The 26,764-nt window shown below is 53.0% G+C and overlaps 9 protein-coding genes across 9 annotated transcripts; 3 read left to right on the top strand and 6 right to left on the bottom strand.

The window, feature by feature from the left end:
• The first annotated feature begins 1,709 nt into the window (after positions 1 to 1,709).
• On the top strand, positions 1,710 to 8,563 carry BO97DRAFT_97854 (uncharacterized protein). Its single transcript, XM_025701174.1, has 6 exons — positions 1,710 to 2,038; positions 2,140 to 2,964; positions 3,031 to 6,364; positions 6,530 to 6,625; positions 6,684 to 6,811; positions 6,873 to 8,563. The coding sequence occupies exons 1-6, from the start codon at positions 1,808 to 1,810 to the stop codon at positions 8,244 to 8,246; spliced, it is 5,988 nt and encodes a 1,995-aa protein (XP_025550703.1). The 5' UTR covers positions 1,710 to 1,807; the 3' UTR covers positions 8,247 to 8,563.
• Positions 8,564 to 8,602: 39 nt separating this feature from the next.
• On the bottom strand, positions 8,603 to 9,920 carry BO97DRAFT_470994 (putative mitochondrial carrier protein; the record flags this gene model as incomplete). The annotated part of the gene is made up of 4 exons (XM_025700008.1): positions 9,834 to 9,920; positions 9,509 to 9,698; positions 9,072 to 9,458; positions 8,603 to 9,021 (listed from the first exon to the last, which is right to left on the bottom strand). Exons 1-4 carry the CDS (start codon positions 9,861 to 9,863, stop codon positions 8,603 to 8,605), a joined length of 1,026 nt encoding a protein of 341 aa, XP_025550702.1. The 5' UTR covers positions 9,864 to 9,920.
• Positions 9,921 to 9,971: 51 nt separating this feature from the next.
• BO97DRAFT_370540 (putative eukaryotic translation initiation factor 3 subunit EifCh) lies at positions 9,972 to 11,747 on the bottom strand. Its single transcript, XM_025692778.1, has 4 exons — positions 11,694 to 11,747; positions 11,593 to 11,632; positions 11,039 to 11,508; positions 9,972 to 10,984 (listed from the first exon to the last, which is right to left on the bottom strand). The coding sequence occupies exons 1-4, from the start codon at positions 11,699 to 11,701 to the stop codon at positions 10,405 to 10,407; spliced, it is 1,098 nt and encodes a 365-aa protein (XP_025550701.1). The 5' UTR covers positions 11,702 to 11,747; the 3' UTR covers positions 9,972 to 10,404.
• A 533-nt stretch (positions 11,748 to 12,280) lies between these two features.
• On the top strand, positions 12,281 to 13,333 carry BO97DRAFT_346861 (arylformamidase; the record flags this gene model as incomplete). Its single annotated transcript, XM_025691828.1, has 2 exons — positions 12,281 to 12,378; positions 12,508 to 13,333. 2 exons carry the CDS (start codon positions 12,281 to 12,283, stop codon positions 13,331 to 13,333), a joined length of 924 nt encoding a protein of 307 aa, XP_025550700.1.
• Positions 13,334 to 14,027: 694 nt separating this feature from the next.
• Positions 14,028 to 15,217, bottom strand: BO97DRAFT_347146 (casein kinase II subunit beta family protein; the record flags this gene model as incomplete). The annotated part of the gene is made up of 3 exons (XM_025691842.1): positions 14,028 to 14,525; positions 14,580 to 14,825; positions 15,161 to 15,217. 3 exons carry the CDS (start codon positions 15,215 to 15,217, stop codon positions 14,028 to 14,030), a joined length of 801 nt encoding a protein of 266 aa, XP_025550699.1.
• Positions 15,218 to 15,847: 630 nt separating this feature from the next.
• Positions 15,848 to 17,355, bottom strand: BO97DRAFT_425541 (glycoside hydrolase family 6 protein; the record flags this gene model as incomplete). The annotated part of the gene is made up of 7 exons (XM_025697075.1): positions 15,848 to 15,892; positions 15,953 to 16,063; positions 16,124 to 16,194; positions 16,255 to 16,512; positions 16,572 to 16,709; positions 16,851 to 17,029; positions 17,096 to 17,355. The coding sequence occupies 7 exons, from the start codon at positions 17,353 to 17,355 to the stop codon at positions 15,848 to 15,850; spliced, it is 1,062 nt and encodes a 353-aa protein (XP_025550698.1).
• Positions 17,356 to 18,336: 981 nt separating this feature from the next.
• On the bottom strand, positions 18,337 to 21,616 carry gcy1 (putative glycerol dehydrogenase Gcy1; the record flags this gene model as incomplete). The annotated part of the gene is made up of 5 exons (XM_025700007.1): positions 21,408 to 21,616; positions 21,214 to 21,342; positions 20,897 to 21,145; positions 20,386 to 20,827; positions 18,337 to 19,635 (listed from the first exon to the last, which is right to left on the bottom strand). The coding sequence occupies exons 1-5, from the start codon at positions 21,428 to 21,430 to the stop codon at positions 18,337 to 18,339; spliced, it is 2,142 nt and encodes a 713-aa protein (XP_025550697.1). The 5' UTR covers positions 21,431 to 21,616.
• Positions 21,617 to 22,423: 807 nt separating this feature from the next.
• On the top strand, positions 22,424 to 23,500 carry BO97DRAFT_470988 (uncharacterized protein; the record flags this gene model as incomplete). Its single annotated transcript, XM_025700006.1, has 2 exons — positions 22,424 to 22,824; positions 22,917 to 23,500. The coding sequence occupies exons 1-2, from the start codon at positions 22,659 to 22,661 to the stop codon at positions 23,498 to 23,500; spliced, it is 750 nt and encodes a 249-aa protein (XP_025550696.1). The 5' UTR covers positions 22,424 to 22,658.
• Positions 23,501 to 24,293: 793 nt separating this feature from the next.
• Positions 24,294 to 26,430, bottom strand: BO97DRAFT_97703 (sugar porter family MFS transporter). Its single transcript, XM_025701173.1, has 7 exons — positions 26,221 to 26,430; positions 26,109 to 26,154; positions 25,973 to 26,048; positions 25,730 to 25,921; positions 25,409 to 25,652; positions 25,088 to 25,344; positions 24,294 to 25,026 (listed from the first exon to the last, which is right to left on the bottom strand). The coding sequence occupies exons 1-7, from the start codon at positions 26,245 to 26,247 to the stop codon at positions 24,354 to 24,356; spliced, it is 1,515 nt and encodes a 504-aa protein (XP_025550695.1). The 5' UTR covers positions 26,248 to 26,430; the 3' UTR covers positions 24,294 to 24,353.
• Between the last annotated feature and the right edge of the window lie 334 nt (positions 26,431 to 26,764).

The following is a 26,764-nucleotide window of genomic DNA, read 5'->3' as shown; positions in this document are numbered from 1 at the left end:
TGAGAAGACATGATTGAGGCACGTGGGGAAGAATGAATTGTAGGACAAAGTCGAGATCGTACTCTTTCTGCCTGGTTGCCTCATGCATCTCCCACTGAACAAACACGAACAACAACAGAGCTATTCATTGCATGTACCTTCAGTTGTTTAACTGATTTAACTATCGGGCCACGGGGTTGAACCAAGGAACGGGAGTTCTTTAGCTTCATCAGGTCCTTGAAATGTTGACAATCCCCCCACTTGAGGTTGACAACGAATACATTACTCCATACATAGTTCGACTCCAACCCCTCTTGCTCCGCTATCGGTTAATGTAAGGCATCTCCGACTGATGTTCCGATGTGCATGAGTCAATTCTGTCAGGGAGGTTCTTTTCTGTTATATGTCTGTGGTGGAAGCATTGAATCTCCATTCTGCGGGACAATCATAGCGACAACAGCAACAGCAACATCAACAAGAAGAATTACTATACTCTAGGTATAGTAACTACTCCTAAGCATACCTAGGTATAATTCCTCTGCTACTATAGGTAGTACCGTTTTTACTACCCCCCCCCCCCTCCCCTTTTTCTCTCTCTCCATCTCGTGCACAAAGGAGGGGTGGCCTCGTTATCGATAGGCGCATTTGTCCACCGCCCCCTCGGAGTGTGACTGGCTTGTCCCTGCGTGAGTCGCTCCATCTCTTTTCCCTTTGCATTTGTCCGGCCATCTCAGGGATCTTTCTTATTTGCCTCTCGTTCCGTTCAATCCTCGTAATTGACTGTTTGCTGATGGCTGATCGACTGCACCACTAACTCAGGTCCGATCAGCGGTGACCCCTACAACACCCTCGACAGTCTAGAGCAATCTCTTAGCCTGGTTGTTGGTGCCGTCCTATTCCCAGCCACCGCCATCCTATCAACTTACTTACTTACTATACGCCGTCCTGGCTTCGGCCATTTCATCTCGGCCGTTCTTTTTACCTTTTCTTTTCTTTTCTTTTTCTGTTCGCTTCCTCTCTTTGGTTTGATCAAATCACTCTGTCGCGTCTGTCAATCGCAAAGGCTGACAGAAATGTAAGACCTCCATTTTCTAATTCATACTTCTCCCCCCACCTCCTAGAATTCCTCCCTTTCCATCCACACCCTCTGCGCGACCGCTGGCTAATTTCTCGTCTTCAAGTCTGGTATTAGCTCACATTCCTGAGGTGGCTTTTGCATCACATCACGGCCAATCCCAACCCACTCCTTGACTAGACTGGAGTTTCATCGAGCAGCAGCGTTGCGCTCCTTCTCTTGTCCTCTTTCCACCGCCTTGTGGTCGACTCGATGGCCTGCCTCTGCATCCCTACTTTCCCCTACTAAGCCCTTTGCCGTCATTTCTCGCTTCTCCTCGCATATCGCCAACATACCTTTGGGTGTGCGCTTATCTATTTTTGAGGCCCGGCCCCCTTTCAGAGGCTCGTTTACTGCAATTTTTCGTCAGCGTGACGTTCTTCTATCTTTTCGCGTGGTGTGACTCCCATTGCGTTAGGGTTGCCTGTTGGTGCGATTTCTAGGGAGGCTTTCTCATTTACTCCTTCCGCCCCTTTGTGTTCATCGATTCGCGCTACTACTACTTCCTGTTGGATCATTCTCTGCTTCACTCCCGACGACTTTCGTGAAGACTAGATCTGCATCATCCACTCCACATTGGAACCAGGGAACTACCGCCTCAGGTCGAGGCCTGATCTCCCTTTTGAGACAATCCCCCCCCATGTGCTTGACCTAGACGAGAGAGCCTTCTCGGCCCCATCTCTACAAGCGTGATCACTTTTGTTTGAAACCAGCATGGGCGTCGTGCGCAGACCCGAGCATCACCATGGCCAATTCGCCGATTCGAAAAGGGGTGACTCCCATACTCAAATCGAGTCTTGTTGGCCAAGTTATGCCGAGAAACGCGGCGGCGAGATGCCAGGCTGGGTTCAGTTGGACCGGGATCAAGCGTATCTCGCGGTGATCCGGGATGTTGCTGCAACAGTCAGCTGCGCGCTGCGCAATGAGAGCTATGTAACGGTCAAGGTATGGCCTATCCCGCGGGCTTTGCAGTTATTACCTCGTGTCCATAAAATTAGGCTCAGGGTTGATAGGAGAATGCTAACAGCAGAAAACCATACTTCCAGGGTACGAAATCATCTTTGAAGGCCTTCTACGTGTCGAACGCCGCATTGGAAGTCGATATACGAGGCACTTCTGAATATGAAGGCTATGATGACGTACCCCCACCTTCCTACGACGAGGCTGTGACCGACCTTCCCCCAGACTACTCTACTCTTGCCCCATTCGCTCATCGGAAAGACATGACCACCCATGACTCGGCCCCAGTACGGAGAACCGCGGGCGCGAAGGAGAAGACGCAATCGCGCGCGATAGATTTTGAGGACATTTCCGGTATCCGAGAACACAAAGGGGGGAAGAAGAAGAAAAAGACCACGCCACAGTCCCAACCGGAGAAGACCCCACCGCCAGCCGAGGGCAGTGATAAGCAAGACGAGGGCGGAGGTGACGATCAGAATGGCGACAATTCTGGCAACGACGGCGGCGGCGATGCTGGAGATGGAAGCAATGGCGGAGATGAGAATGCGGGTGGAGACGGCGGGGATGGAGATGGCGGGAATAACGAAGAGGAAGACGATTGGGGCGCCTGGGCCCCCACAACGAAAAAGAGTAAGAAAAAGAAGAAGCAGGAGGAAGAAGAACGTCTCAGGAAGGAAGAGGAGGAGAAAGCAGCCAAGGAAGAAGAAGAACGATTAGCGAAAGAGGAAGAGGAGAGACTGGCCAAGGAAGAGGAGGAGCAGAAAGCTAAAGAGGAAGAGGAGAAAAAAGCAGCCGAAGAGGCCGCTGCCACTACCAATAACCTCAGCTGGGCGGACGATGTGGATGGAGGGAATGACGATGACTGGGGTGGGTTCACAACCGCGGGAAAGAAGAAGAAAAAGAAAGGCAAGGTAGGCAATTATCTCATCATTTTCAGCACGCACATCGCTAAGAGTATATGTAACTTGTGAACACAGGCCGCCGACCTTATCTCTGAGTCTGTTCCCGAGCCAGCAACAAATGGTTTCCAGGAGGTGAGCCTGAGTGACAATGTGCCGCAATTGGACTTAGGTCTGCCTCCCCCCGCCGGAGATGTCGATTTCGGCTTCGGCGGCGGCTGGGGCAAAGACTGGGGTTCGACAGGCAATAAATGGGGTCTTGATTCGTTGAACAAACCCGACAAGGCGAAGGAGGACAACCCTTGGTCTTTTGGGTCGAAGACGACCACTAGTGTTGGGTTTGGCTTTGGCGGTATCGACGAACCCGTCAGCAACAGCACCGATAACGCCAACGCTGCTGTCAGTGGGGAGGAGACCAAGGCCGAGGACGATCTCTGGGGCGGCTTCACCTTGAGCAAGAAGGACAATAAGAAAAAGAAGAAGGACGCCGAGGAGGAGCCCCCCAAAGAACCGGAGCCAGAACCCGTCCAAGAGCCTGAAACTGTGCCAGAACCTGAGCCAAATCCGGAGCCGGAGAAGCTCCCAGAGATCGCTGATGATGACTGGGGCTGGGGCGCACAGCTCTCGAAGAAGGACAAAAAGAAGAAGAAGAAAGAGGCCGCCCCGATTGAGGAAGCAGCATCTGCAGATCTCACTGCGCCTGAGCCACCGGCAGCGGCTGATCCCGCCCCGCCAGAGGACGACTGGAATAATTGGACTTCTACCACGAAGAAGAAGGACAAGAAGGCCAAGAAGAATGCTATTCTGGAAGAGCCCATTGTGGAGGAGCCAGCTCTGGAGCCTCCAGCTGAGCCAGAGCCGGTGCCTGTTGAAGAGAAGAAAGAAGAGGATGATTGGGGAGCCTGGGGCTTGTCAAAGAAGGATAAGAAAAAGAAGAAGGGCAAGGCTGCAGAGCCCGAGCCCGAGCCCGAACCAGTGAAAGAGCCTGAACCTGAACCTGAACCTGAACCTGAACCTGAACCTGAACCTGAACCTGAACCTGAGCCAGAGCCTGAGCCTGAACCCGAGCCAGTACTCGAGCCCGAGCCTGAACCTGAGCCCGAGGCGCCAGCCATACCGGACAGCCCTCTCTACGATAACTGGGAGAACCTAAACTCTAAGGACCGGAAGAAGAGAGAGAAACAGTTGGTCAAGAAAGGGCTTCCTATTCCTGGCAAAGACTTCGAATGGCCACCACCTCCGAAAGCTGAACCGGAGCCGGAGCCGGAGCCAGAACCAGAGCCCGTGCAAGAGTCGGTGCAAGAGCCGGAACCTGAGCCTGTACCTGAGCCTGTAGAGCCAGCGCCAGAACCTGAGCCCGAGCCAGTGCTCGAGGCCGAACCCGAACCCGAACCTGAGCCGGTACTTGAACCTGAGCCCGAACCAGAACCAGAACCAGAGCCTCCGGCTATCCCAGATAATCCGTTGTACGACAACTGGGATAAGTTGAATTCCAAGGAGCGAAAGAAGAGAGAAAAGCAGCTGGCTAAGAAAGGACTGCCTGTCCCGGGCAAAGACTTTGACTGGCCGCCCCCTCCACCACCTAAACCTGAAGAACCCGCCCCGGAGCCAGAAACGGTTCCTGAACCCGCCCCGGAACCAGTGAAAGAACCAGAGCCCGAACCAGAGCCTGTTGTGGAACCGGAGCCCGAGCCAGTAACAGTACCCGAACCGGCACCTGAGCCTATACCAGAAGTAGCTCCCGAACCTATACAAGCCGAACAGGTCTACGAGGAAGAAAGCTGGGGTATCTGTAGTTCTGCGAAGGACAAGAAAAACAAGAAAGGCAGCAAAATTGCAGTGGAACCACCACCGCCTGCACCTACTCCTCCTTCTCTGGGGTTCACACACGAGCCAGAAGGTTATGTGCCTACAGAGCATGTGCCAGTGGAGCCTCTCTGGGACGACTATGATGCCAAGCCTTCCAAGGGTGCTAACAAGGGGTTCGGGGTTGAGGAGACGCCAAAGGCTTCAATGGGATTCTGGGCGACTCTTGGAGCAGCTACGATGGGTAAGCCGAAGGCGACGAAGAAAAAGTCCGCTGAGAAAGCCAAACCCATCGAGCTTGAGCCTAAGCCTGAGCCGGAGAGCAAGCCTGCTGACGATGACTTATTAATCGACATTGACGATGCACCCCAGATGCCAGAAGCGCCCGAAGCGCCCGAGGCGCCAATGCCACCAGTTGTCGAGGAACAAGCCGCCCCGCCAACAAAGACTCCTGTTGTCACCTCCAAGACCAAGTCATCAGCCAAGCTGTCCCTAGCTGAGCGCATCAAGGCTCTGGAGCAGGCAAAGAAGGATAAATTGAAGGACAAAGCTGGGAAGACCAAGGCGAAGGAAGTCGTGCTGCCTCCAGCAGAGGAAGTCGTTGAGGAAGTTCTTCCCCAGGAAGAAACTCCTGTGGAGATTGAGCCTGAGCCATATCGACCGAGAAAGAGTCCGCGTGATTTAGTACCTGGAAGCTTTCCTGACGCGTTTGACGACGAGTACGACGATATACCCCCTCCTCCCGTTCCGGAACCCCCCACCCAGGAGCCTGAGCCTGAGCCTGAACCTATTCCTGAACCGGTGCAACTAGAACCGGAGCCAGTGGCAGAGCCAGTAACGTTGTCGAAGAAGGCTAAGAAAAAGGAAAAGAAGAAGGCAAAGGTAGTCGAGCCAGAGCCAGCGCCGGTGCCCGTCCCTGATCCCATCCCGGAACCAGCCGCAGAACCCGAGCCCGAACCCGCTCCAGCCCCAATACCTGATCCAGAGCCCGTGATAGAGCCCGAACCCGAACCCGAGCCTGTTCCCGTGCCTTCTTCAAAAACAGAGAAGAAGAAAAAGAAGAAGGCCATCGAGCCGGAGCCGGAGCCTGTCCTTGACCCTGTTGCGGAGGAACCCCCGGCCCCTGCTCTGGAGCCCGAAGCAGAGCTCGAGATCCAGCAAGAGCGCGAGCTGCAGCCAGAAATCGAGGCGGTGCCTGTCCCAGAACCTGAAAAGCCGAAGAAGAGGAGCAAGAAAGTACCCAGCCTTGAGCAGGCTGCCCTTCCAGTGGATCCTCCACTGGCCGATGTAGGTAACGGTGGACCTCCGACGCCTCCCCCGGAGCCTATCGAGACCCAGCCGGAGAAGATGGCCCCGAAAGAGCGAGCCCGCGTGGAGCGCACGTCTGGTGCTGCGTCATGGGGATTCTGGGCTGCGACTCCCAATTCCAAGAGACCGCCCCCGAGGGAGTCTAGACATAGGGGTGAGCAGGAGCAGTCCCCACCGCTCATGGTGCGCTCGAAATCCACCAGACATTCCAGGTCCAAGGAGGAGCCGGAGAACGAGGCCGACAAGTCGTCTACTTCTGACAGGGATCGCCGACGCAGAGAAGCTCGACAAAGCCGAGGTATGAAACTCTCCCACTTTATCCTGGGGATGCCCCCGCCGTCCCAGAAGAAGTCGATGAAGAAGTCTGGAGCCCAAGCGTCTAGGCCGATATCAAGACGCCCCTCCGTAGAGGTGAAAGATGGCGATGATGTGAACGATACTAAATTACCCACGCCACCACCAGACAACCACCGAGACATACCGGATAAGGCTGCCAGGATGATGGGTACGAACGGCTCCTCGAGACGAGAACGGCCTCATGGCTCTCGGAGAAGATCAGGTACTATCTATTCTAGTTGCTGGTTGGTGCATCCCATACTGATATGACGGACTAGCAGTGCCTGATCCGTATGCTATTGAAGAGGACGATATGGTCATGGTGGACCGAGATGACCTCGACGCTTCTGCACCCAGAGAGGGTGGCTCAAGAGGATCTCGGCACTCTGATAGACGGTCTCGACACAAGGTAAGCAGCGCATAGATTGTTCATTGTGCATGGGCTTCGATTACTGATTCCACCCTACCAGTCGAGATCTCGACATGACGAATTGGACGACGCTGCCATTATGGACGAGAAACATCATCAAGGTCCCGAGGTGTACTCTGGACCCGATGATATCGCGTTTGTCGAAGCCCCAAGGGAGCGACGGCTCAGACGATCAAACACGACCCCAAGGAAGCCAGAGCCTGGACCTAGTGGTCTTAAGGGCCTAATAGGGTCTTTGCGGCGATCGACTCGACCCGACATCGCAGAACGCCATAGGCCTCGATCTTATCGCGACGATGATGCTAGGTACATGACCGAGCCGGAGCGAGACGAATTGCGTCGAATGAGACACGAGAGCAGGAGAAGACGGACTGAGATGCCGGATATGGACGGCGAAGGCTTCCTGACAGATGCGCATCCGGCGGAAGCGTTCCCGGAAACAGACGCCGAGGAGGCAGAAGCACGGCGAGCGGCGCGCAGAGCTCGACGCGCCGCGCGACAACAGGCCGCGTCGGATCAGCTCCGCGAAAGCGAATGGCGGGAGGCGGAGGAGAGGCGGGCTCGGCGCAGAGAGCGAGAATTGGCACGGGAGCGGGAGATGCAAGAGAGACAGCTGCGCGAGGAGGAGGAGAGGGAAGCCGAACGGCGACGCGAGGAGCGCCGCGCGCGCCGGGCTGCCCGTGAGGAGCGGGAGCGGCGTGCCCGAGAAGAGGAAGAGGCCCGCGAGGCGGCCGAAGCTAGGGCTGCGCAGCGGCGCGAGCGGCGACGGCAGCGCGAGGCGGAGATGTACGAGGCGGCGCCCGCGCCCCCCACATACGACTCCCGGTCCAAGCGCCGGACCATGCACGTCGATGATCGGGCTGCCCAAGACTTCTATTTCGGTGGCATGATGGACGCCGACCGAGCTCCTCATCATCATCCTCAGGAACGATCTGCAAATGGCGAACGGTCGAGACGTCGCAAGTCCAGGGCCCCTCCGCCTGATGCGGAGAGATTCCGGCCGATGATGGCTGGTGGCCGCAAGGATAAGACCTCATCCTGGATCGACTCTCAAGCGGATGATCCGCCTGAACCGCCGCCGGTCATGGCCACGGTTGTCGACATGCCTGCAGGCCCGGAAGAGGCAGCGAATGGTGGCTCGATCTCCTCGGACGAAGACGCACGCCGTGAACTGCGCCGCCGCGCTCGCCGCCGAGCCCGATACCCGGGGCTCACGGATCAGGAGATCGACGAGCTCCGCGCCAGGAAACGCGAGGTTCGACGCTCCGAACGGAGCTCAGGCAGTGGAGACTACGAACGAGTCCGTGGGATGAGGTCGCCGTATGAAACTCGCTACGATGAGCGTTACGCGCCGCCGCCGGTCAGCAATGGCCGAATGCCCAACTGGTTCCGCAAATTGACCAATCTGGGTTAATGCCAATGGCAAGAGGGGTGCATGCAGTTCCTCAGCACGTTTATACGAAAGTCCAAGAATGGTGTTTTTGGAGTGGCGCTCTTTCTTTATGAACTATGAACAATGATGAAACGACCGACCAACGAAAACTGAACTTGGAAGATATCCTGATTGATGATAAGTGATTGGTTATGTTACTTGGATGCGACTTTGTATCCAATTGGACGATATTAGATGATTGCCTTTGAAAAATTGATGATGTACGATTACCATGGAATGTCTGTTTCTTTCTCTCTTATCAAATGACAAACCTTGATTAAGACAGCCGATCTATCTATCCCTCCAGTAGGAAAACAATTCATGCGTAATTAGTCTATCTACAGAGGCGCCCCCTCATCTGCTCGCGCATCTTTCTCCGCCCGTCGATTCCCCAAATACACCTTTCCCCCCTCATACATACCCAGATAAATCCCAAAGGAGATGGCCGTCCAGAACGCCCTTAACGCACCCCCCCTGAAGAGACCCTTCACCCCCTCACGCCGATAAACCTCCTTCCCAACCGCCCACGCACTTGGCCCCCTCTTTTGTTTCCGATCTTCACTTTGTGAAGAAGAAGAAGTAGCAGCCAGCATCATCCGCGTCTTCACCACGTCTATCGGCGTGGTTACTACCGAGGAGATCGTCCCCGCCACACTGCCCGCGATACCGGTTACGTATACACGTTCGGATATGGAGGTCGCGTTCGAGTCTGAATCCGAGTCCGGCGCATTAGCCGTCCCCTCTTGGGACGACTCACCTCCCCGCCGATCCCGCTCCCGAAAAGCAACAACCCTCCCCCTCACGAACTCAAAAATCGGAAACTGAATCCCCTAAACGGCAGATTCCGGCCCAGTAGCGCCGTATACCCGCTCCAGAGCTTCCAGGGCTGATGTCTGAACCGACGGAGCACAGTAAGCGTTACACTCCTCCTCTTCCTCGTTCTCGCCTGGGTCTCTGGGGAAATATTCTCGCCGACGGTATCATTAACCATCTGCGCATTCTGCTTCAGCACTTCTGCCGGCGTGAGGATGAAGCATGATACTGCTTCGGCGGTGCAGGAGGCCAGGGAGTGGATTACTGGTGTTGGGAGGATAGATTCCTTTTGGTTGTTGGTGGTGGTGGTGGTGGTGGTACTCGTGGAGAGGTGCGTGAGGGTTTGTTTGATGGATTCGTAGGTTGTGAAGAATGCTCCTGCTTTATCACTCTTGTGAGATTTAGGTTCTGTATGGGGATGTGTGACGTACAGGCTGGGATTGTCGCTAGTACGACGCTTCTTACGCCTTGGTAGAGGCCTTTGAATAATAGCGACCGCTTTACGTTCCCCGTTGTTGCGTCTTTGTATACGGTGCTGTAGTTTGGCGATTGGATGCGGGTTTTCAGTGTGTCGAAGGGGTAGACCATGAAGTCGGTGACGACTACGGCGAAGGCGCCGGACTAGATTCTGATGTTAGGTTTCTCTGGGGGTGATGCAGGTGGGCATGGGAACGGGGATGGGAGGATGTGGATATGGCTTGGTTTGCTGCTTCAGGCTCTTGGGATGCGCGGATTGGACAAGACCGAAAAACTTACGAGCCATATGTCGGAATTGCTGCTCGGCATGGTCTACTACCATACGGACCCAATGTCTGTCTATCAGCGTCAAATTGAAGACAGGAGTGAACCAGGATGAAGCAATCGTCATTGTATCTATCCTTATCTAATCGTTATCGGCAGCAAAGGTATCAAATGATGAGGTCATCAAAACCAGCACGTGTGCAGCTTGGCCCTAACAAGGCAGTTAGGGCAACGCCAATCCCAAAGCGGCCAAGCCTCAAAACGACCTCGGACCTGGGGAAATGCAGACTTGAAAGACGGATGGGCATTGGGATCCGGGGCCGGGAGGGAAATGCTGCCCATAAACAACAAAATGAAAAAAAAAACCTATATAGATTGAAAGAAGAAAAAATCTCTCAAAATCATATCCCGTAACTCTATTCGTCACTGGAATAAGAAACAACCAGGAGACATATTAACAGTCAGATACAGAATTTTCCCTCCCTACGCCGTAAGGTCATGCATGCGATTCCCAGAATCCCCACAGTTTTGAGGCAAAATCATATCAGGCGGCCTCTTCTTCTCGCTTTCTCTCACATCCTCCGCTCTATTTGGCGGTCTCTCCCGGCAGCAGGTTACCCTTGACGGCGAACATCTTGCCCGTCGTGGAGGCAACGAAGCTGTCGACCTGGCGGGCATACTGCTCGACCTGGCGGCTGTTCAGCATGCTGTCCAGACGGCTGGGCTCCTGAGGGAGCTTGAACAGACGCTGCCACTCGTCCTCAGGGAGGAGAGGCTGCTTGAGGGTCGCGCGGTTGGCATTCTCAGTCTTGCGCTTGTTTTGCCAGGCAGTGATCTTGGCCTGCTCACGGGCAAGCGAGCGCTGGTAGTACTGGAAGTTGTTGGTCTCGGTGTGGTGAACCTCGATGCTGTCGAGCAGAAGGTCGCAGTTCTTCTCCAGGAAAGGATCAATGCTGAGGGAGAGGTTGTCAAAGTTGGGTGCCAGGACGGAAGACTTGGCGAAGGGTCCAGACTCCAGAGCAGACAAAGAGGTGGGCAGCTCGGTGGGGGCGGACTGGATGGGGGACTGGAGCTGGTGGATGAAAGAGGTGATCAGGTGGGAGTTGTGGATTTCAACGGGGAGTTCAACGAAGATGTCCTGGTATCTCAGGTTGGACTTTTGGAGCCTGATAAATGTTAGCAACCGCAGTCCATTTCCATTTCCAGAGACAAAGACTTACTCCTCGGAGGTGAACTTGTTCTCCTTGAAAGCGGTCATGAACTTGGGAGACAGGCGGAAGGCACGCAAGCTCAAGCTTCCCTGTGCACTGCGGCTGACATCGTGCACAAGGGCGACTGTCCGCTCGTTCATCTCCTTCTGGTAAAAGAACTGGTTCTCAATCACGTTCATGTTGACGAAGTTGCCCATGTTGGCGCTGGTGTACCATCCGACATTGTTGGCGTCAACGTTGACCTCGCGAAGCATACGGACCATCTCGGCCTGGTAGACGGCGTTGGCCTTCGCGCGAGGGGCAGCAGCCGCCGGGTTGGGAGCGGCATTGTCGAAGTGCGACTCCGCGGGCATCTCGACGACGGGGAAGGGGAAAGAGTTTGTGATCTCCAGGGTGCCGTTGACATCCATACCAACGATCGAACCGGTCGCAGTCGTGGGGAAGGATTGGGAGCCGTGCTTGATGATTTTCATCACGACCTAATGGCGAGCACTGTCAGTATCATGACTGGCCGGGCTGTCTAAGGCGGGGGGGTGAGGAAGATTTTCAGGGTGGTTTCATACCAAGGCCTCGACCTTGACGGCCGTGAGAGGAACTTCTTTCCTGTTGATTAAACATTAGCCTTGACTCTGGAGCAATTTATCGAGCAGATAGAGGCACTTACTCCGCCATGTTGGATGCAGCAGCCCAGAGTATACGTGTATAGACGGCGACGATGGGTTGAACGGCGGCGATGGTTTGTGTGGATGGAATTCAGCATTTCTCCCACCGCCTAGCACCCGATGTGGCTAGTGTGCCAAGTCCCATACGGGCAGAAAGCGCCGCTGCCCAGTTGGGCAATGCAATGCCTTGCCCGCCCGCAGTGGCGGTCACTTCTACTCTGTACCTGCCGACGCATCGACCTTCCATTCCTCTTAACAAATGCACTCCAGTGATGCCTCCTCAGTCATGTATTATGGAGGTCCAATACTGGAATCTCGCATTCGCTCAGATTCCATGGAGTCCGACCCTGAACCATCTGTCTATCAGTGCTGGGTCGCGATAAGCCTAGCCAGTCCGGCCAATACTCAATCACTCCACAGGCCAAACCTACGCCAAGCTAACCAGACTCTCCAACAGCACTTCCATCATAATGACTCTCTTGATTTATGCCTCCAATCCCCTTTATTCTACCGCCCCTCCCAGCATTCTAACCTCTAATCTCCCAGTCATTAGCCAATGTCTATCCCTTCTAAGATTGCAGCCGATCAAATGATCCCTGAAACCTTTTCTTATGGAACCCAACATGCCCTCCAGACCGTGACCATAAGTACCTTATCGGGGTTCCCCGACAAAGGTTACTGGATAATGTACGTTGACCCCCTCCCCATCCCTCGCCCCCTACCATGCCACATACTCATACGCAGACCTCCATCTTCCTTTCTAAGAACCGACATATACCAGAACAATCACTAACCATACCTAAATCACAAAAACAGCTTTATCCACGGCGGAGCCTGGCGCGATCCCACGCAAACAGCGCTCAACTACTTCGCCCCAGCGGCCTCGATCCTCACAGCCTCAGAACCCTACGCCTCGACCACCCACGCCCACGTCGCCGGCTTCGCTTCCATCAACTACCGCCTCAGCCCGCACCCGGACCACCCGCAGGACCGCAACATCACCGACCCAAAGGAATACCGCGCCGCCGTGCACCCGGACCACATCGCCGACGTGCAGGCCGCGCTGGCGTTCCTGCAGCGCAAGTACGCATTCGGGGATCGCTACATCCTCGTCGGACACAGCTGCGGCGCAACGCTGGCGTTCCAGACGGTGATGGGTCGGTTTCGCAATCAGGGTCCCAGTGGCGGTGGCAGCGGCAGCGGGGCGGTTGCGACGGGTCCCCAGGCGATTCTGGGGATGGCGGGCATCTATGACCTACGGCTCTTGCGGGATGATCATGCGAGTATCTCGGCATATCAGCAGATCATCGAGGGGGCGTTTGGCGCCGAAGAGGAGCCGTGGGATGCGGTGTCTCCTGCGGTGGTTCGGGATGAGAAGGACGGGATAGTGGGTGGGTGGACGGCCGGGCGGTTGGCGGTGTTGGCGCACTCGGTGGATGATGAGCTGGTTAATGTGCGTCAGCAGGAGGTGATGAGGGAGGCCTTGGAGCCCTGGTCTTCCTCTTCTTCTTTTCAGAGCGGAAAGAAACTGGTGGAGATGCTGGCAGTTGAAGGCGCGCACGACGATCCTTGGGACAAGGGAATCGAGCTGGCGCGGGCCGTTGCCTTCACGCTGGAGAAGCTCCTGGAGCTGCAGGGGTGATCTACATCTTCTTTTCCCCCTTTCTTTCTTTTTTATTGCTGCACATATTAAGGATACACGACCTAGACTTACATTCTCAATGCATTTACGACCGGATTTCATAGCGCTCCTACCAATGACCACATTTGCAAGTATGCAAGCATGTAGATGGTAATGACTCCGTAAGAGAGACAACGCAGTCCACCATGTGTCTTCGTTCTTCACCAAGAGACAGACACGAATGAAGCCAAAAGAATCAATCAAGCCGTAGTATCGAATGTATATCCTGAAGCCGGGCGGCCGGAAAGAAGAAACTAGTTCACATCAGAAGGAAGATAGAAACAGAACCCGCCATCTCCGGAAGGACTTCCAACGCCACCAGTGTTTCATAATCATAAATGCAAAGTAACATGAGATATTTTCGAGACACGAGAGAAAAAGATGAAATAATCCTCGTCTTCTCCCCTTCTGCAATTCTCAGCAAACATTAACTTGAAGGGAAAATATGAGACGGAGGGTAAAGAAGAAAAAGAAAACATGGCCGATCCTTGAAATGCATATGAGTGGTTTCAGAAGGATGTAATGCAATTGAAATATATGGTAAGGGGGTAAAAGGAGACAACAACTCCGTTTTCAAGGACGATAGAGGATGTGTAGCCAGATGTGATGAGAGAGGGAGATGTAGAGAGAAAAAAAATTTGAACACCGCTTTACTTTAATTGCCGAGGTCCATACGGCCCGAAGCAGCGTCGCCGATAACCTTCTCCTCTCCCTTGGTCTCCGAGATCGGCTCATCGTCGTCGTCTTCTTCCTGGTCTTCTTCGCTGTCGTCTTCGATGTATTTGACCTCGACTCCGACGTCGCGGAGAGCCGTCTTCATATCTTCGCGATACTGATCCTGCCAGCGGGCCAACGCGGCGCTGGCGTGCACCTTGAATCCGAATACGCGGGGCTCGTAGCGGCGGATGCTCTTCTCCGGCATCAACGCGGGGTACACCTGGAAGAGCATGCTGTGGAAGGAGGTGCCGAAGTAGGCTCCGTCGATCGAGGCGTGGCGGGACGACTTGGGGTGGTAGACGTCCTCGCATCGGGAGCAGTAGAGCCGGACGGTGCTCATGTTGGGAGTATCGTGCTGGCCCATCGGCAAGAGCGGGTGGCCCTCGCACATGACACGGGGGCACTTGCCGAAATCGCCGCGCTTGAGCTTGTCAACCTATTTAGAGTGGTCAGTGATGGCCGCGGGGACAAAAAGCCTCGGTCTTCTTACCATCTTAGCAAGGCCTCGGGTGGTGACGATGTATCTCGCATGGACTAGGCCGTACAGATGGCGTGCCGACTTCTCAATCTGCTCGCGTAGGTCGTCGTCTGCGTCGAGATCGAACACATCTGTCACTAGGTCCAGGGCGTACTGGTAGTATGCGACTTCGGTGTTCAGACCGGTCAAGTTGAAGCGGTCCGTAAGGTAGTCTTCGTCGATTTCGCAAAAGTACTCATTGCCCCGTGAAGAGATGAACTTGCCAGAGAAGTTAGTCACAGGTTTCCGAGGAATCAATCGAATGAGCAAGGACAATGTTGACGTGGGACGAATGTGAGTTAAAAGGGGAAGATGTAGAGATTCAATGCAGAAGTACAGCCATCGTGAAATGGGAATGTCCGTTGGAGCTCAACACATGCCAACCAAAAATGGTGAGGACAGAATTCGCTTGAGACATAGCTGCCTCCGCATCTGTTTTCATGCTTTTTCCAGAACATATCCCCTACACCTGTCCTCGTACACTTGCCATCGAAGCGCGATCCGCATCGATCACGGGGAAAAGGGAATAGATAGGCAATATAGAGGCGCCTTACCCAATCTCTCCAGTAGCTGGTGTAGTCGCTATCAGTCTCACTGTTGAAGTCCTCCATATTGTCTGGGCGGCGGCTAATCGAGAGGGGTAGGATCAAAAGATATTATGATTTCTTCGATGAACTTGTCGCAGTTGCTGAGACCCGGTCGGACAACCCCAGCACAGGAGAGTCCCCAGAACTGTACCGGCTAAATGTCTCCCTTTCAAATCATGTAAGGATCGATGTTCTTGGAAAAGCGGAGAGGGTCGGGGATGTCGTATGAGTAAATGAGCTTCCAGATTCAAGATAGTTGCAGTGTGTGAATCTCCATGCGGATGGACTGTTATCAGTGGATCGGATCACCCTCCTTCTAGTTTAGCGCGGGGTTGGCGGTGAGCTTGTACGGGTGTTATCTTACCGCCTTTGCTGCCCTCCATGCCTCTCTTATACTCTGTACCACGTGCCTTATCTTACTCGTTTGTAGAATGCTGATCTTATTGATAAGTTGCATATCAAGTATACGGCTCAACCTCCCTACTGCGCAAGTAGTCAACCCAGCTATGAGTACCATGTCACCAATAGCGCTATGGAACTCAAAGCCACTGATATCAGGTTCCAATCCTCATCGCAGTATACTAGTATATATCATGACATAAAACATCCCTAGCATGGTAGTATCTCTCAAATGAGAGATATTTTGGCTTCAAACTAGAAGGCCGGGCTAGCCTTCGTGAGAAACTGCTCAAAGTATGCCTAATAATCATGTCAGCACCCAAACTGAATTAATACAGCAGGCATAGGACCAACACCTACCTGGAACCAAGTGCCAGCCTCGGGGGCAGGCTGCAGGGCATCAGAATACCCACAGTGAGCATCATAGCGCGCCGAGCTGCTATCCGAAGTCTCATCACTCTCTCCACCTGGCTTGACTCAAAAGGACGCATCAGCGAGCTCGTTCCCAGTGCCGGTAGATGGTCGAGCCACGAACCCGGTGCCCTTGATATTGCACCAGTCACCCCATGCACTCTGTCCCGTTGGCTGCTTCCCAGCACAGCCTGTGATAACAACTTATCAGCTGCTCGCCCAATCTGCTCGCAGGTGCTCCTTCAATTCACCTGTATCCACAATGTAAAAGGCCTCGAACCTAGCACTAGCCAGCTTCGGAGCGAACGCGTTGATGTAGCTCTGCTCGTCGCAGACATTGTTCCCGGAGGTGTAGGATGGGCACGAGGAGACACTCCATGCGTTGTAGTTGGCTACATTAGTTGCCAGGCCACGGACAGCAGCTGGCGACGAGGCGTTCGAATAGACCGACGCGTATAGTTCTGCGGCCGGTTGGATATTGGCGGGCCAGCCCAGCCAGCCCGCATGGCCTAGAAAAGCGATCATGTCAATCTCAGTAACCATCTCAACCGTTTTTGCTTTCACATACCAGCGTCGAGGTACACGGCCACATTCGGCAGATTCGGCTGCTTGAGGACATAGTTGGTGCACTCCAGATATGCGGACTGGGCATTAGCACATTTGGCGATGTTGAGATTCGCCACAAGGTTGGTTAAGCTGTCGGGTTCTGGTTGCGGTCAACGTCAGTGTTTTGAGTCCATCAGAAAAGAGTATCAAGTGCCAAAGCAAACTCACCGATGATCAAAATAGGCCGAACATCGGAGTATGCCAGGATATGCGCGCGGATTGAATCGATGTACGCTTGTACTTTCCCACGCCGCCGTCGCTGATGGAGCACTCTCCGTTGCTTGCCAGGCGGAATAATCGCGGTCAGGCAGGTCGTAGACGACGAATATGCCTGCGATGGGAGGTTTTGCGCCAGCTGCATTCTGGACCTTGATGTCCTTGAGGTATGTCCCCATCGTGGAAACCTTATCGGCGGTGTCACTGATCCGCATCACGCCTTGTCAGCCGTCTGATATAGAATGTCTCATGGCGTTTGCGATCACTCACATCCAGTAAAACGATGGGACCTCCGCAGCGGTGCTGGCCTTTGCTGCAAGCGAGGCAGACATGGATGGAATCGCCAGGCTCTCCGCCTCGGATTTGTAGTAAGGGTTGGCATAGAGCTGATACCCGCTAAAAGGGTTGCCGCTGATAGCAGCAGTCGAAGCCGAAGTTGCGGCGCTTGCTGAGTTGGCCGTTGTGCTTGCAGCAGAGCGAGCCTCTACGGCAGTCAGGAGAAATGGAGCAAGCGTCCAAAGCACTTTCATCTTGGCGGTGGATGCAATATATGAAGTTTAGTACTGAATCGAACCTCGACGTGCTGGCAGCAACGGACTTGTTCTTTCGAAGATATTCAATCTTCATTTGAAGTACTGGTAAACGTCTTCTAATACATGCCAGGCCAAAGACATCTCACGACATGACCGAAACCACCAAAAAGACGGACAGAACGCATACACACCATTCTGCTAGAGCAATTCCACAATGTGATTGGCCAGGTGCAAGAGAGTATTGCAATCCGTGTAATAAGACATTTTACTAATTCCTTTTTCTTGAGAGTGAAGTCCAGATGCCCGCGTTGTTAATTGCTCAAGACGGACTCTCTGTGGCATAAATGGGCCGAACGAGGAAGATCGTCCTTTGATCTTCTTCCAGCCCTGCACGGGAACAGACTCATCTGACTTGATCGCTCCAGTGAGTGACGCCAGATCAATCATCTCCCCAAATATGATCTTCAAAGTGCATGGCCAAGAGTTTCGCGAGTTGACATGGCTATTTGACAAATGCGACCTGCACGTTGACATCCTGAAGCACCGGGCGTTTTGTTTTAAGAGACTAGATTCGGGGCTTGGGAATTGACATAAACGACACCGACTAAATAATGCAAAGGAGCGGAGCCTTTCTTCCACAAGATCGTCGCACCTGTAGTTGCTGATCTAGTCGAAATCGGCCTTGCGGCCCTACTACCCACCCGTGTGCGCTGAGCGAAACTTATAATATTGCTGATATTACTTGAAGATGGGATGTATCGGATATATGGTATTCCTGGCGCGCAGAGAAGCTAATTATCAATTCGAATTGCAATAGTGGTATATGTGTTGAGTATGAACATCCATCGTATGATAGATGGCTGGTAGATCAGAGTTGCCTGGCATACTCGTGATTCGCTTGTTTACATGTAGAAACAAAAAAAGCATAACGCAGGGAAATAAGGAACAAATGTTCGAGGGCAAAAGATGGTATGTGCTTCAAAATCGCGCAGCCCTGTCGCATTCAGCGATAAACTTGCGGATTCCGTCCGATCCGTCGTATTCAGAAGTGGTGACAGGGACACCACTGCTTAGAGTCTCATGAAAGTAGGTATGATCACCAAGCTCGCTCACGTTGATGCTGGAATAATCTGATAAAGGCGATGCCCAGGGATTCTCGGCGAAAATTGTCACATCCTCGAAGCTGACCTGGTTGGAGGGTTGTCTGTGCACACTAGGCGATGCGTCGCTATGCTTCTCGGGGGACATCATGGCATGCCAATCGACTTGTTCCGGAGCCTGGGACTGCATGGCCTGAAACTTATAGAAGTAGTCGTCCGCCTCTGAAGACGCCGGGATGCTGGGAGCAAACGGGAACAGAAGGGCAAGATCAGCACCCGTATGGAGGTCGAACTCCTCGTCTTGCATGATCTTCCCTCGTTGGATGCCCGCCTCGTCACATAGCCGCTCAACTGTTTGAGCATCGCACCCTGGGAAACGCACTCTGATCGTGGATCGGTCATGTAGCAGAATGGGCATGTCACCCAATGTCTTCAGACGCTTCAAGTCGTTGAGAACGACAGCCAGATCCTTGAGAGCTCGGGCAAAATCGGCAGACAGCAAATCCAGGAGACCCTCCGAGTTGAGCGTCTGATCATCATAGGTGCCAGTGGCAGCCAGGTTCTTCTGCAAGCCAAAGGCGGTGATGGTAGGAGCGATCTGGAAATCAATGAAAGACCCGGGAGCCGTACGAGGGATGGCAGACATCTTCCGCTCAGCCTCGTCTTGAAGCTTGCTAACGGCCTTGTACCGCTTATTCCCAGTGATAGGGTCAACTCCATCGAAGCGAGCCTTCTGACCGGAAAGAAAGAACGCCCGCACACCCATAGACACGTTGTTAATGACTTGAGCAGGTGCAGCTGGGCCATGCGAGAAGTACCGCGCACCGCCGATGCGGCCGGCACCAATTGTATAGCCTCCAGCCGTGCGGCCTAAGGTGCCACCCGTCAAGTTCGGGCGGAGCGCTGACGCGAATGGAGCACGAGTTGTCAACCGGCTAACATTGGATGCAACAGACGATACCTTCGTCGTCGCAGCGCGATCCGCTTGAAGACCACTGCGGAGATAAGAGACGAAGGATCCCGCCGCACGGGTCGAGAATTGACGACTACGGGCTTGACGAATAGCAGCCGCTCGGTTTATAGGTTGTCTGTGAGCAACTCTCACATATTCAGGTTGGAGTCGAAGCGAGCCCTGAGGAAGTTGCTCGGGGAATTTCGATCTTAGTGTCTTGCATGCCTTCTCGTAGGCAGACCTACCAAGAGACGTATTAGCAGCTAGTACTCGGCGGCGTATCTATGTGGCAAATGACTCACCTGGCCGCTCTCCACACCTTGGGGAGCAGCAGGTGCCCGTTAGAAGGCGGCATCCTGACTGCAACAGATAATAGAACTAAAAATGGAGATAAGGTGGAATGACCATCCCTGGGCGGTTGTAGGAAGAAAGGAGATAGGACGGGGTTGGATGAGGTGATGACGAGGGAGACGGCGGGTGGCGGGTGGCGGTGCAGCATGTGATCCGGATCCACGTGCCCCGAAGGTGGTTTGATGTGGCAACTCGACATCAAACCAGACTGGACTAATCGTATGAGTCAAATCTCATTTTTGGTATGATCTTGCTCTTACATTTTCCAATAGTCCATAGGGGTTCATCAGTTGTGTTGGCCGAGTACAGCGCACCCGCATTCGTTCATATCTCCGCCCCGTATTTACCCCGCAAAATGTTTCCTGCTCTTGAGACATACATCTACATTCTTTCTCACATGATTGAACGGCTTACCCCGGAGGGAACAGAAGAGATAAGCTAAATCTCAAATAAGAGCTGAGACAGGCCGAGCCTTTCTATTACCTGAGAGGTATGTTTGTTCATCAATCAATTGTATGTACATTGAATCTATAATCTAGAACTTGTTTTGTTTCGTATCGTAACAGTCGTTCACTCGTCGTCGCCAAAGAACACCTTGATAGGGAGCCAGTCATCACCGCAAACCTTGAAGCGATCCTTCAAGTTGTCCAGCTGGTTGACCTCCTCCTCGGTCAGGTCCCAGCCGTCGAGCTCGAAGTTAGCATCAATGCGCTCCTTGCTGACGGACTTGGGAATAACACTCCAACCCTTGTTCAAGCCCCACACAAGGAGAACCTGCTGGGGAGTCTTGCCCTTCTTCTCGGCGAGGTCCAAGAGGGTCCTATCCTTGTAGAGAGGAGAGTTGGTCGAGCCGAGGCAGGAGTAGCCGGTGGAGTGGATGCCCTTGGAGGTGTTGTAGGCCACCAGCTTGGGAGAGGGGTTGTTGGGGTGCAACTCGATCTGGTTGACGGCCGGAACGATCTTGGTGCTTGGGTCGTTCAGAAGCTTCTCAAGGTTCTTGATTCCGAAGTTGGAAACACCGATGTTACGGACCTTGCCGGTGGCGGGCAGCTTCTGCATCTCTTGCCTGAATTTCCGCACTAATCAGTATACCAATTCACTCTCACCGGTTCTATGAAGGGTAATGGCTTCGTACCAGGTCTTGATGAAGTCCCAGTCGGGAAGGTGCTTCGAAGTGTCATTGGGGTCGGTGGCGCAAGGCCAGTGGATAAGATAGAGGTCAACGTAGTCAACTCCGAGGCTCTTGAGAGAAGAGTCAATGCCCTCGGCGACGCGGTGGTGCCAGGTGTTGTTGAGCTTGGTCGTGATCCAGATCTCCTCGCGAGGGACACCAGAGTCCTTGATGCCCTGGCCGACCTCAGCCTCGTTGCCGTAAGCAAGGGCACTGCCGCGCAAAGATTATCAGTATGGAAATCGCATGAGGCTCCGGATCAGTCGCATTGCTTGACTTACGTGTCAATGTGGCGGTAACCCTTCAAGAGGGCATTCTTGACAGCCTCTCTGACCTGGTTGGGTCCACTCTGCCATGTACCCAGGCCGACAGCTGGGATCTTATCACCAGTGTTGAGGGTGTAAGTTTTCCTGCAGAATCATAAGTGTAAGTCAAACAAACCAATTGGGGCTGTTGGTGGGGCCAGCTGGCTTACTTGGTGTGCTCAAGGTTCGACATTGCGGCTTGTTTAGATGGTACCTGAGGGGAATTTTCACAAGAGTTTCGAGTGTAAGAGGAATTGAACGGGGGAAAGAAGAGTAAGGAAAAATCGAACAAGCAGAATGAAGATTTAGACCGACTTTATAGGCGCCGGGGGCTGAGTAGCTCTGGAAGCCGATAAACCGTGATGAGGAGGCAGGTCCATCCAGCACGCTATGAGCGGAGCGATGACGATAGTCGGATTGAGGGGTTCCGTTCAATGGTGGGGACAATTCATAGACGGATCCCAAAGGGCCTTTTTGCCCAGGTAACTATCTATGAGGGGACCCAATCATGTCCAGTCGCAATCTGAAACCGATACACGACACTGCGGGCATGGTCATCTCGTTGCCAATCTGCTATCGCAGAGAATTAACCGCTCACTAACACAGCATGGTGCTACAATGCCCCAAATGGTACAAGAGGTCTCGAGCGTATCAGCTAGTGCTACAACGACTAGATCACATCTAGTGCTCAAATTGACCTGTCGCAAAAATCATTAGAAACAGGTCTACCTACTTGGACTTGGTTTATTCGGAGTATAGTATCTATCTTACTGAATTCTGTGGTTGACCACTGATTTGGGACAAAAATTTATTTAACCGAGAGCTTCTAGTAAGAAGTCCAAACATGTGAACTCAGAATAACTAACCGAAGCTGCGCATTGCTGACCAAGCAAAGATAGTGTAAATGACTGGCCACAAAGCAGTTGCAAACCTTGTTTTTGTGCAAATAATAATCAGCTCCAGGTTTTACACCACGTTCGGCTTTAACGCTGCAGATTATGGCAATCTTCCCCCAGAGAAATCACTAGTAATGCGGCATTTTGCCTAAACTCGATTCTCCGCTTTGGTGGGGTTCCGCTCAAAGGAACCAATTGATATCAGGTCTCTCTTTTCACCGCTCGATTCTGCCAGTCCACTGTGGCTCCCTATCCAGAACGCGGTTGAATTCTAGGAGACCACAATTCAACAGTGGTTCAGTGACGCAGGCATATTGACTTTATCGCTTGAACTTACGGCGCTCGAGAGCCACAGCCAGCAAGGTGCTCAGGTAGTGCAGCTAACAGTGGGCAACAACTTATGCCCCTAATACTCTCATTCGCTAGGTCCGCTTGACCGTTCAGGACGTTATCCGTATCCGCGGAGAAGCCGCAACACCCCAGCCGCGAGGGACCCTATATCAACTGCCACATTAACCTCCCAACATGTCATCCGGATTTGTATCTGCGGGGACGGATCAAGAGCCAGTCGAACGCGATGACGATTGGTACCGTGTGCAGCAAGAGCTCGAGGAGGAACGCCGGCGCAAAGCGGAGCTGGGAAAACAGGATGGGGGAAAGAGTCTGTTTGAAGTGCTTCAGCAAAACAAGAGTGAGTTACATCAACATGCTCTTCTGCAAAGTCTAAGGCTTGCATGAACTCCCTGGATTGACATGTTAGGGTGATCTGTCGTTGTCGCATAGTGGCGAAGCAAGAAGCCTTCGAAGAGAAAATCAAGCTGAAGAACCAATTCCGATCGCTGGACGAAGATGAGGTCGACTTTCTTGACTCGATAATGGAATCAACGCGAGCAAAGGAGGCTGCTGTGAGAAAGGAGACTGCGGAAGGATTAGAATTGTTCCGACGACAGCGGGAAGAGGCGGAAAAGACACTTCTTGAAGATACATCTGCAGACGTGGTTCCGGCAGCCGAAGGGGAGGACTGGAAGTTGCCTGCGCGTAAGAGGCGACGCGAGAAGAGCAGGGACCTCCTTGTTCCGGGGAAGAAACGCAAGTCATTCAGTGGTGATTCTGCCGCAAGTCCGACAGGCGAACAGTCACCCCAATCTGCATCTAAGAAGTCCCCGGCAGAAACAAGTCAACAACAGTCTACATCAGCACAGAAAGGCAGTGAAAAGTCGAAAACCTCAGCCACTGCCGAAAGTGCTGTTAAAACTGGACAATCCCCGAAGAAGAGCACGAGCATGGAGAAACCGGTACTTAAGCCGACAGCGAATCCACCTTCATTGTCCCTCGGTCTTGCTGGGTATAGTTCTGACTCTGAATAAGCTATGTGATTGATGAAGCGATTTGAATGACCTTTCCCTCGCCTGTACGCTACGATTTTGTCAACCCAGCTCCGTGGTGCTCGGTTGCGTCACTCGTTGTATGTGGCGGTAGTTAATCCGGCAGAAAGAAACTATGCGATGATCGGTCATTAATGATACCATACAGAGGTTCGCTTGGCATCGCCTTTCAGTAGTCCAATTTGCACAGACTCTGAAGAGAAGATGGCGTTGTTGCCAGTTGAGTTGAAGGAATGTCGACAAGTAGAGTGGTGCTTTTTGCTGTGATGACCGTGGATGATTGTTTGGCATCTTTTTTCGCAGCAATCCTAGCAGGTTCATGTTTGGTGATGCTGAAGGGGCCAGGAAATGGACGATGTTCCGAGTTCATGCCATTGCAAGAGATGCAAATGTCCTGGGAAAGCAGGGAGAAGCACGGACCGGACAGCGAGCCGAACTCCTAGATATCTCTATCCTGCAATGTAAGATTCCAATTGATGTGTAGCAAACCAATCTCATTTTGTCCCACGTAAGGGCGCAAACCATAAGAGTGAGACCTTATGGGTGGCCATGTGACTTTCCCCCGCAAGAGAAGTAACATCACGGCAGGAAGACATTTTACACACGTCATGGATGCCGTATCCTATTCAATTATACCTTCAATTCATGATTTCTGTGACTATATCAGGGGTATTATCGAAGTCACTACATACTGCCACATGCTAACAATTAATTAGGGAGGCCAGAAGTCCCCCGTCATACTAGGACTCTTCAAAGCTCCTCTCCGCACACTTAGGGTGCAACCCCCCGCAGACAGCAGCGATAGACATGCGTATCGCATACGCCATCAAATCCTCTACTCGTGAGCTTCAGCGTGTGTCGCAAAGGCGCCCCTCTTCTCCTCCTGTTCCTCGACACGGCGCTCCAAGTCGTTGGTGATATAGTCTTCCTTGCGTGTTCCAACCACAATCCAAGGGGAATTGGAGAAGAGGGCATTCATCTCCTCAAGAGGAAGCTTCTTGGTCTCAGGAAGAAGAAGCCAGAAGAACACGGCGTTCGTGAAGTTACAGATGATGAATAGGAAGTAGTACTTGTAGCGAATGCTCTCCATCGCAATGGGGGTCACTTGGCCGATCATGGTGTTGAAGGCATAGGAAATCATGCAAGCCAGCGACACACCCTTGGAACGTGTCCGTGTGTCGAAGACCTCTGCGGGAATGATCCACGACAGGGGACCGCAAGTGCACGAGAATGAGAAGTTGTACAGCCAGGTCATGATGATGAAGCCCCAGTGAGCGCCTGTGTTGTTGGCCTCTGGAGGAAACTTGGCGAGAAGAGCACAGGCGATGATGAAGGTGACACAATTGCCCAAGTTGCCACCGATCAAAGTCCAACGACGACCGAAGCGATCGATGAACATGATGCAGAGGAATTGAGCGACCAAGGCGATGATGGAGTTGATGGCCTGGTACCGAAGGGTATCGTCACCGGCGATACCGATTTGCTTGTAGATTGTCACGGAATAGTACCTGTCGGATTGTGAGCGGTTAGTTCAACTTGACGTTTTCCTATGATATAGAGTGCACTTACTGGATGGCAGATACACCCGTCATCTGTACGGACGCCTGAAGAGCACAGCAGAGGAACAGGCGACGGAAGGAAGAGCGCGAGGTGAAGAGTTCCGCGTAAGATTTGGCCTCATTATCATGTTCAAACTTGATACTCTCTTGAATTTGCTGGTATTCCGCACGCACCCACGAGTCATCCTCGTTACCATGAGCATGAAGCTGGGCCAGCGTCTTTAGACCTTCTTCATGTTTACCGTGATCGATAAGCCAACGAGGAGACTGATGATTGGTTAGCGAGATGTACTCGAATATCGACGATGATCCATGATATGATGAGCCTTACCTCTGGGAAGAACATGATGAGAAGACCCAGACAAACAGCTGGTGCGATCTGCAGACCAAGGGGCACTTGCCACTGGGCATCGTTGGTCGGGGAGAAGCCAATGTATGTGCCATAAGAAATCCAGGCTGCACACAGCGAACCGACACCAAGCATGAACTGTTGTAGCGCTGTGACTCGACCTCGAATGTCAGGGTGGCAGATCTCAGCTTGGTAAAGGGGAATGATCATGGTAAGGAAGCCGACTCTGCAGACGTGGGAGTGTCAGCACATGTTCTTCATACGTCCTCCTCTCCACCACTATGCCTGAAATGTGAGACTTACCCAAGACCGGCAAAGAATCTTCCGCTGTACAAGAATTCAATTGACCGAGCTCCAGTCTGAAGACCTCCGCCAAGGCAGAAAATCAGACAGCCGATAGCGATGGTCCATCGTCGACCCAGTCGATCACCAGTAGGACCTGCGAATGCTGCACCGCAGAAAGCACCTGCAGTGAACATGGAGACAACGAGACCTCTGAACGCCTGTCAGAGTCATGCAGCACGACGTTATAACGATGGAACTTACTGTTGAGTACTGTCCGGATTGAATTTAGTCATGAAAGAACCACTGGCGATGACCTCCGCAATCACACCCAGATCGTCTGCAAGTATGCCTATTAGCGTCGACGAAGCGAAAAAGCAGCGACATTATGTATACATACATCCATAAAGGAACGAGCCGACAGAGGCGAAGACACCGACCAAGAACTGGAGAAAGAATGAACATCAGCATGCTAATGCCTATACCTACAAACTGGTTCTTCGAAGACTTACCTGGTACCATGCCGGAGAGAGACGCATGTTGAAGGGCTTGAATCTGCAATGACCACAGTGGAGCCAGTGGATTTGATCATTCGCTAAGGAAGATCACAGATGAAAAATGCGGAGATTCCACCCCAGGTTCAGGGTTTGCGGGCCTTTATGAACATCCGGGGATGACAGCCACTCAACCCACGTGTAGGCCCAGAATCTGGGGCAATCCCGGGCTTGTCCTCCCTCCTCAACCGGGTCATGATCATGACATCGTGACTTTCCCAGTTCACGAAAAGACCGGTGGAGGTTTCGGTGGACTAGACGATTTGGTGGTCCCCCCGGACAGGGTTTCTTGCTTGCCAGCTTCATCCTGCTCGGGATGCAAGGCTCATAACACCTGCGGAGCCAATCGAATTACCATGCCATGCATGACCTATCGGCATGTGTGGTCTTGCGCAGCCAAGCAACGCTTTGTGATAGCGGGATGCGGGCGTCTACACGATGCCTGGGATGGGAAGCGAGACTTGTCACGGCGCACATGCTGATTGACGGAAATTTGCCGTGG

Source organism: Aspergillus homomorphus (genome assembly GCF_003184865.1).
Source record: "Aspergillus homomorphus CBS 101889 unplaced genomic scaffold BO97scaffold_22, whole genome shotgun sequence".
NCBI classification, from domain to species: domain Eukaryota; kingdom Fungi; phylum Ascomycota; class Eurotiomycetes; order Eurotiales; family Aspergillaceae; genus Aspergillus; species Aspergillus homomorphus.
Note: the sequence above shows the minus strand (reverse complement) of the source record. Positions and strands in the feature narration are given on the sequence as shown.